Source organism: Macrobrachium nipponense, chromosome 18 (genome assembly GCF_015104395.2).
Source record: "Macrobrachium nipponense isolate FS-2020 chromosome 18, ASM1510439v2, whole genome shotgun sequence".
In the NCBI taxonomy this organism is placed as follows: domain Eukaryota; kingdom Metazoa; phylum Arthropoda; class Malacostraca; order Decapoda; family Palaemonidae; genus Macrobrachium; species Macrobrachium nipponense.
Window position 1 is genome coordinate 6,513,937 of NC_087211.1, and position 9,699 is coordinate 6,523,635.

Genomic DNA, 9,699 nt, shown 5'->3' on the forward strand with positions numbered 1-9,699 from the left:
TACATTCAGTGGGTGTTAACATTCTTGATGCATAAGCAATTGGTCTTTCTCCTTTACTGGTGATATGGGAAAGCACTGCTCCAAGTCCTTTGGGTGATGTATCTACTGCCAACGTCACAGGTTTACTCAAATCATAGTGCACTAATACTCCTGTTTCAGTGGTCAGCATTTTTTTTTAATCTCGGAAAAAGCTCTTTCACACTCTACTGACCAATGCCTTTTTTCTGTCTTTATGCAGTAATTCCCGTGAGAGGCGCTGCGACTGATGAGAGATTGGGCAACATAACGACGGTAATGGTTTACCAGCCCCAGGAAGGATTGCATTTCAGACCTTGATTCTGGCCTTGGTGCCTCCGTGACTGCTGCAATGGCATCCTCCGTCATATGAATACCCTCTTCATCTACAATGAAATTCAAATATTTCAAGGAGGGCTTCATCAAATTAATTCACATTTTCGACCCAAATTACACATTTTCAACCCATTGATGTGCAACCGCTAAAGTACCTTTTCAAGATTGTGTAAATGTTCAGCTTCGGTTCTTCCAGTAAGACTAATATCATCTAAGTTGCATCCACAAGGCACTCCTTGCAGAAATTTATCCATTAAAGACTGAAAAAGTTGTGGTGCTGCTGAGACACCATATGGTAAATGTGTATATCTGTACAAACCAAGTGGTGTGTTAATCGTGACATATTTCCTAGATTCCACATCTAATTCCACTTGCTGATAAGCTTGCGATAAATCTAACTTTGAGAAAGTTTTTCCACCTTTCAGTCGCTGGTATAGTTCATCTGGATTTGGCATTGGATGTTCAGGGTTTTCCACATAACGATTTATGTTGACCTTGAAGTCACCACACATCCTAATAGAACCATTGTCTTTTGAAACGGCCACTATCGGTGCCGCCCACTCACTATAGTCAACTTTCTCAATAATTCCTTCCAATTCTAGTCTTTTAAGTTCTGCATTCACAGCATCCCTGATTGCATAAGGAACTGTCCTTGCTTTATAAAAGATTGGTTTTGCATCCTTTCTTACACGAATATGAGCCTTTATATTCTTGGCTGTACCCAGTTTACCATCAAAGACATCACCATATTTCCTTAACAGTTCTTCTAACTTTGAGGTTTTCCGAATACCAGAATGCAGATGATTTACAGCTAACTTTTTCCAGTCAAATTTCGCAAAATGCAGCCAGTCCCTACCGAATAAGGCAGGTCCATTCCCTTGTACCACATACAATGGCACTTCCTCCACTCTGTGTCCATGAACTTCCATAGTTACGTAGCATATCCCGACGACTTCTATTTTTTCTCCCGCCGTCATGGTTTTTCAAGCACAATATTGCTGGATTGAAGTACTGTATTTTTCAGATGTTTAGCGTAGAACTCTTCACTTATCAGTGACACAGAAGCTCCTGTGTCCAATTCCATATCAATTGGTATCCCATTTAATTTAACGTTCACTGTTATCTCTGGAACCTTATTGTGTCTTGCTTTCATTTTCTTAACACAGTATTTCAATGTATGCACCAATTTATCCTGTAGTTTGCACTCTGTAGTTTCTTCTTCCGAGCCGCTGGTCTCCTCCTCTGCCATGTTGACCGTCGATCGTTTCCTTCCTTGTCTTCCATATTTCCAATTTCGATTGACTGTGGTGTGATTTTCCATTCCGCACATTCTACGAAGGTGTCCTTTTTTATGACACCCATTACAATCAGTATCCTTATGGAAACAAACATCAGCCTTATGGTTTGTCTTCCTGTAACGGTAACACTCAAGGAGAGAAGCTTTCGGCTCAACAACTTTTTTTACCTCCTGAGTTTGACCCTGAATCTTCGTGACGTTTTCATCAGCCATTTGCTGACTTAGCGCAATCGAAAATGCTTTCTTTAAGTCAAGTTCCTGTTAACTTAATAGTTTCCTCTGTGCCGAGCGGTTGGCCAATCCAATAACAAACAAGTCTCTTAAAACTTCCTCTTGAAAAGCACCAAACTGACATGTTTCTGCCAATTTCCGTTGCTCCGTTGCATAATCAGTGATGGATTCTCCTGGACATTGTTTCCTATTGTAAAACTTGAAACGTTCAGCTATCAGGATGGGTTTTGGGTGGAGGTGATTTTTCAAAAGCTCAGTAAGTTCTCGATTAGTCCTTGATGAGGGCTTATTAGGGGCAAGCAATGTTTTCAGAAGTCCATATGTAGGAGCGCCGTCAAGAAAACTGCCCGTTTCTTATCTTCCTCTGTTATGTCATTTGCTAAGCAGAACTGATCAAACTTTTCGACATAATCTTCAAAGTCCTCGGATTTGTCATATGCTGCTATATTATCCAAATGCACCATCCTTAATTTTCCCTATCGTGAGTCAGTTCCTCGTCGCCATTGAAGTATATTTGGATGGACACGAAACTCAGATAGATCCTTCCTGAATGACTTCATTTTTAAGACTAACCTATAATGATATACAGTTTAAAAGAAGACAAGATAGTTAACAGGGTAGTTATGCTTAATGAGTAGTAAGTATCTGTAAAGACAAATATAACCTCTGGTAATAGGTAGTTATAAACATAAATACCTAACAGCTTGTTTTGATATCTTGTAAAGATGTTCTATTTCATTTAATCTTTTGACTTTGTCTTTATAATTGTGTGTGCTCACTAGTGTGTTCTCCTGTCTGTTAAACAGGCGGTTCTAGTGAGGGGACTGAGTGTCTTAGTGGGGGACTGAGTGTCCTAGTGGAGGGAACTATATATTTTGGAGAAGAGATAATTGGTGTGACTAATTACTGAATAAGACATTTAAATACCTGGGGTTATCTGAGTTAGTTGTCTGTGAGACTTGAACTATTATCATTTCATTAATTATCCTGTACGAACCTGGATTATCCAATTAATACTTTACTTTGAATAAACGTATATATTTTTGTAACTCCGACTCTGATTTGATGAACTTAGATAATGCAGAGAGAGAGAGCGAGAGAGAGAGGGGGAGAGGAAGGCTATTACCAGTGGTCTCCTTGAGAGAGAGAGAGAGAGAGAGAGAGAGAGAGAGAGAGAGATAGAGAGAGAGAGGGGAGGGACTGAGTGTAACCAGTTCGCCTTATGCTATGGCTAAACGTATGCCAAATATATGAATAGCAGGGGAGGGGGGGCGACGCCCTTCGCTGTTAATAGTGGTGGGCAGCGGTGGTTGAACGAAAAGCCTTTTGTGAGATTGTGGAAAATTATTAAATTTCAGTTACTAGGTGAGAGGGAAGGAGAAATATCTGTCCGTTAACTGTGGTAATGAGGCGGGGAGAATTGAACTAGAGTCATCAAATTTGCCCAGGGCGAGATGCCTCGAGGGAGTTGGACTCAGTCAAGTTTGTGTGTGAAATCATCAAGTGCCTTCTTTACTCGCCGAGCATGTTTGCGTTGTACCGACGAGATTCGCATGTTTATAATTGTGCAGATTCCGGGTTTTCTATCATTGTGAAGTGGTGAGTGTTACTATGTGTTTTTGAGTCCTGGGTTCTTTTTTAATCATTTTGTGTTATGAGACTGGTTTAGGAATACCACATTTTTTTCCCCATAAGAGTAGAAAGTGACATGATTTTTTTTATTGGCGCATGTTTAGAAGAGACGCATTCGTCTTTGTTTAATACACATACATGTGTATGAATGGTTTTCATACATACAAAACTGTTGCTTGAATTGCATTTTTTTGCTTGGAGACAAAGAGCGCCCGCTCGTTCTTATGCGGTCAGCGTAATTTCTGCTAACCAACCCACAGGGGTATTGCAAGGGGTGAGCAGTGGTCTGGCTTGGAGGGTACTCAAACACTATTCAGGGGGGGTGCTCTAACTTTCAGAGGAGGGTGAAGCGCTCTTTTTATTTTAGTGGGGGTGGAGCCCTTCTTTTTTTTTTCTTTGTGTCGGGGTATTGGGGGAAGAATTTGCCCTTGATAATGAATTTCCAATCCCACAGGACATCAGCTGATAACAATTGGTTGATGATGTGACATGCCCGTAGGGTTTTTTTTAGAAAGAGATTTTCTTTCTCTTGAGTGAAGAGAAAAGGAAATGAAGTGAATATATATGTGGTGTAAGTTTTCCTTATGCTTTGGAAGGTATAAATATAATGGGGTCACAGTGATTATTTTTTTTTAATGGTGATTTGATTAGTGTTGGGGAGATTACTTTAAAATGGTGCTGACTGATGGTGATTGCCGAGGAGTGCTGAGTGATGCCCGGTGGTGCTGACTGATGATGATTGCTGACTGATGTTGTCAGGTGGTGTGTCGCCATTGGTGGTGGATGGGTGCCTCGTGTTGTATTGGTGTATACTGGGGAAATGGTGTTGATTTTGGGTGTGGCAATATTGGTGTATACTGGGGGATTGGCAATATTAATGCCCTTACTTGAGATATTTGCAGGAGAATTATTACTATGGACAATTATTATTATTATTATTACTTGAGATATTTTACAGGGGAGGTACTAAGTAGAATTATCATTATTCGAGATATTTAATGGGAGATTATTTTATAATTATTACGGATTATTATATTATGGAGAATTATTACAATAAATTATGGGTGTTGCAATGCTATCAAGGGTGGTGATGTTTTTTTTTTTTTTTGAATTTGGGAGGTACTAACGACACATTTTTTTCCCCCTTTTTTATGAGTTCAGCAGAGAATTGCTTGACATCTGCGTGAGTCACGGGGATAGTTGACAGAGCTGTTGATTTTTCTTTTTTCCTTTTTGGAAGTTAGCCATCGCTGATGTAAGTTTTTTTTTTATCATGGGTGAATTTGAATCTATTTTACTCTCCAGTTTGTGAGAATTTTTTAATGTCTCAGTTCGTGACTTGGAGTCACTGTTCGGGAATGTGATGTGTTTATTTCAGCTGTTTGATGCTACAGAGAGATTTATGGGATAATTTTTGCATTTTTTTTAATGCATAAGTAATGGTACTACATTTTTTTCTGGGTATTTGTATTCCAAAAGTTGTGGGTTTCTTGCACAAAACCTTTGTTGTATTTGTGACAACTTTGCCAGCAATAGGAAACTTGGTTAAGTTTCTAGTGGCTTATGTTGTAGTGCATATGGAGAAGTCTTTGCTTAGACACTTTGAATTTGGAGTTCTGTTATAATGAGTTATGGCACATTGGTGATTTTTTCTAGAATTTCCTGGACAATTTTTATTTGCCGAGTTTTTGCCCTTTTTCAGCAGTTATGCTAAGCAGAGATTTTATAGTTTTTTTACTATAACATTGAGTTATTCTCTGGAGAATTGGAGGTATATTATTTTGGAGATATAATTTGAGATATAATATATTGCATATATAATATTTTTTGGCCATTTGATATTTGCCTATGGTGGTGAGAGCTATGTTTAGTTCAATTATTTTGCAGCCATCTTTGTTGCAAATGGAGACACCTATTTGAGGAGACATGGGGCAATATTTATTGGTGTGTCAGCTGGGTGCTTTGAGTGCATTTTTTTTGGAGATGGAGTTACATTTTGATTATCTTGCTTGGAGATATAATAATTTTTGGAGACTTGTTTTATTCCACATGGAGTTATTGGTGAAATAGAGGTTAGTATTTTTTTAATTTTTGCCGAAACAGAGGTGAACATTTTTTATTGCTGGAGTGGTGGTTTTATTAACACGTGGTTATTGGTGAAATAAGAGGGAATATGGTGGTGTGGTTATTAATTAAATGGAGGAAATATTTTCATCACTGGGGTGGTATTATTATTAGGATGGTGATATATTTATATATATATGGAGATGGCATTGATCTTTGGCGGGTGACCTTTTTTGTGGTTATGATTTTTTTTTTAGTTGAATTCCTGGAGTTTTTTTGAGCCAAGAGAAGGGTTCTGTGGTTCTTTTTGGTTTCGTGACTAGTTGGAAGCGAGTGGCATTACTGCATTGTGGTCCTATGGAGATGTTATTTTTTGGTGGCATATAATTGCTGAATTGCGAGTTTACTGTAGTTTTCTTTATCCAGGATAGGTGATAATTTTTGTTTATATTTGGGCAGCATCATTTGTGAGAGATATGTCTTAGAAAATTTTTTTGAACACCTTAGACATATCCTGGAGATAATTTTGTGAAATGTGCTGATATCATGTTAGTATAGACCTTTTTTTGAGAATCATGGGTTTCTGAAGTTGGAAGTCTGACTAGACATTTTTATGCTGCAGTTCGAGCACCTGATGTGTCCGTAGGTGGATTTTTTGCTGAAAACGCTGTGATGAGTCTGGTGTGCTGACTCTTTACCTCTAGTGGTGATTGCTCAGAGTTTTTGCAATATCTGGAAATGTTGACCATAGCATTTCATGAAAGTGCACGTGTAAGAGATTGCTTTCTGGCCATGTCTGGTCACTTGAAAAGTTGTGATGGGCAAATTCTGTAACTATGCATATTGCATTTGTTGAGGAAAACGCGGGGATAATTATGAATTATGTATATCATGCATATATTATGTGCTTTGTGATGGGGAAGTTTACATGTGATTATCTTTTTTTTTATTTTTATTTTTTTTTTTCCTTTTCTTATGAGAGATTTAATTGGAATTGAGCTTTAAATAGCATTTTTTTGGATGGGTTGGGGATGTATTTACGGGGTTGTGATTTACATAAATGGGCATTTTGAGATTAATTATATGAGCAGTGAGGGATTTTTCCTGTTAAACATTGGAGATTTTTACTATTTTGTGGGTTGTTGAAATATCAGAGCTTGAGAGAACATTTTTATTTTTGATAATTTTGGGGCTGGGCTTGTTACGTGATTTTTTTTTTTCTCTCTCTTGAGCTCATTACCTTTTTTTTCTTTTTTTTGTTAACTTGTGAGAATTTGAGTTTGAAATGTGAGTGCAGAAGTCTGTGGAGTTACTGTGAGTTCTGGGTTGTGTGTGCTGGTGTGTGAATTTGGTGAAGTTGTTTTTATTTATTGTTGGAGAATTGAGTTAGAGAACTTAATATTTTTTTTCTTTGTGGAGTTGTGATAATGACTTATGATTTAGTGGTCATATTAAATGGAGTTAATTGGGAGATGTTCAGTTAGTATTTCTTAATTTTTGAGGTCATTTCTTGATGGAAGTAGTATGTCTGGGGTTAATTTCTTTTTTGATTGACCGATGACTTGACTGACATACTTAAACACACCATAATCGTCTTTCCCCGACGCTAGCAAGACGCCCACCAGTTGTGCAGAGATGTTGCTGTCGTTTGCCCAAGGTACTTACGAGAGTTTCTACAAGTCTACAGAGTTCTACAGCGCTTTTGGGTCTACAGAAGCCATTAGATGTCTTCTACAGGGAAACCCACTACCTTCCTACAGCGTGCTATGTCTGTGCAGCCAGTTGCAGACAAAGAGGGATATTCAAGAAACCAAAATGAGAAAAGTTTATACACCCAATTATTATTGGAGATGAAGCGTGATAGATATTACGTTGCACTGCCAGAGGCGTGCAGTTATTACTATATTTTGTGTTTTGAGCCGGACAATGTGTTTTGTGTGTATAAGCTGTTTTATGTGAGCTATGGCTAGGCAGGGGCTAGCCAAGGTAGTGGCTGAGCTAATCTGTAAAAAGGAGGAATTTACAGATTCATTATATTTAACTTCCCATGTAGACAGAGTCCATGCGACAATCTAGAGAAAGAAAGAAACCCACAAATTCACTTTGCAACTTGTTTACTTCTAAGTATTTACATTTAGTTTTACTCCACACTCGAGTACTTTCAGGCCCTTCTGTGGCCCATTCTCAAGAGATGTTTGGGATGTTGAGCCTGGGTCAAGGCCCAGCAGTCTTCTGGAACTTCTTCTCGTTGTGCTGTCATTTATGCGATGGCTGTTCTGGTTTTCTTGAGAGTTGCCAATCCCCTCTTGTCGCTCTGATATCCTGAGCTGATGGTCAATGGGATTCACCCTTGTGGTAAGGGTGTGGTCACCAAAAGTCTGTTGGGCAGGAAACCTAATCTCCAGGTCAGCAGGGAGTCAATCATAGCTTCTTTTAATATCAAAGCTCGGCTTATGGGATCTTCTGAGGTAAAACCTTTGTTTCCTTCAATTACTTTAATCTCTCTGATAAGTGCACCTTCTACTACCCTCCTGTGACTAATTTTGTTGCTTTTGTATATAAGCCTACTGTTTTTGAAATCCATCCTATGGTCATTTTCCCAACAATGTCTAGCTATAGCACTCCCCTGAGAGTTAAGCTGTACTCCCCTTCTATGTTCTTGGACTCTAGTCCTTATTCCCCTACCTGATTCCCCCACATATCTGTCTCCACAATTATTGCAATGTTCGCCCAAACGTATATCTAGTCCCCGTCCACTTTCACCAAAATATTTACTATTACAATCCATACACGGTAGTTCGTAAACGCCTGGGACTATGGATTTTTATCATTGTTATTGTTTCTACGAAGGAACGTCTTATTGTATTTTCATATTTGAACACAATTTTAGTTTCCTTCTGACTTTTGTTGATATGTCCACTTATATTCTTTACTTCTGGATTAAAGGGAAGGGACACATATCTTTTTGGTTTTTCCTTAGTATTATCTCTCAGTCCATAGAACGACTTCCTCGCTCACGAAATTGCTTTCTCAATGAAGTGAGGGGGATATCTGAGACTTCTAAAAGTAGCCGTGATGTGTTTAAGTTCACCGTCTATATATTCGGAGTCGCAAATTCTGAATGCGATTAAAGCAAAATTCATAATAACGTTACTTTTTATTTCTTTTGAGTGAAAAGAATAAAAGTGGACATAACTCTCGGAATTGGTAGATTTCCGGTAAACTGAAAATTTGTACCTCTGGCTATTACAGTCCCTGGACACTAAAACATCTAAAAACGGTAATTTAGAATCCACTTCTACTTCTGTTGTGAACTTAATTGATGGTAAAATGCTATTTGCTATTTCTACTAGTTTCTTTAGCTTTTCATCGGTACCTTTACACGGACTTTTTACACTTTGTATTATTGTGGAACCTTTAGAACATTATATATACTCTCGTGATAGAGAGTTTTTCCCTACTAAAAGAACTTAATGATATGTAAGATAATTCATTTAGGGAAATCAAGAGAAATTCGTTAAATTAATTTGGAAATAAAAAGAAAAATGCACTCATTAGAAAGACATTAACCATATAATAAGAGGCAAACGGATATTTGAGTGAAACTGGTGGACAAAGCAATTGAAAAAGTTACGTACGTGCTCATGATGTAATCACGATTGATAAATTGCTTCATTCTCTCTCTCTCTCTCTCTCTCTCTCTCTCTCGCTCTCTCCTCTAATCTCTCTCTCTCTCTCTCTCTCTCCTCTCTCTCTTCTCTCTCTTTTCTAAGCCTATTCATTAATCTGCACCAGGCTGGACACTTCCTGTACGTAAAATGAAATTCCTGATTTAAAGTAAAATTGTTGAATAAAGCTTTTGGAAAATTATCTTAAGTGATTATAAGGAACAATTGGAACTGTATAGTAACGATTCTCTCTCTCTCTCTCTCTCTCTCTCTCTCTCTCTCTCTCTCTCTCTCATCGGCTTTCCCTACGGAGTTCAGGGTTTTTCATTTGACACAAGTTTGCTAATTAGAAAACTTAGAAAACCGTCCTCCCTGAAGGAAAGAGAATTAGATACCTGAAACGTTATTACAGTGACTCGCATCTTTTCTCATCACTAAAGAGAATAATATTATTCC

General features: G+C 38.1%; 1 protein-coding gene across 1 annotated transcript; it reads right to left on the bottom strand.

Annotated features, from left to right (window-relative positions):
- Positions 1–497: 497 nt before the first annotated feature.
- Positions 498–1,328, bottom strand: LOC135196500 (uncharacterized protein K02A2.6-like). Its single transcript, XM_064223348.1, has one exon. The coding sequence runs from the start codon at positions 1,326–1,328 to the stop codon at positions 498–500; it is 831 nt and encodes a 276-aa protein (XP_064079418.1).
- Between the last annotated feature and the right edge of the window lie 8,371 nt (positions 1,329–9,699).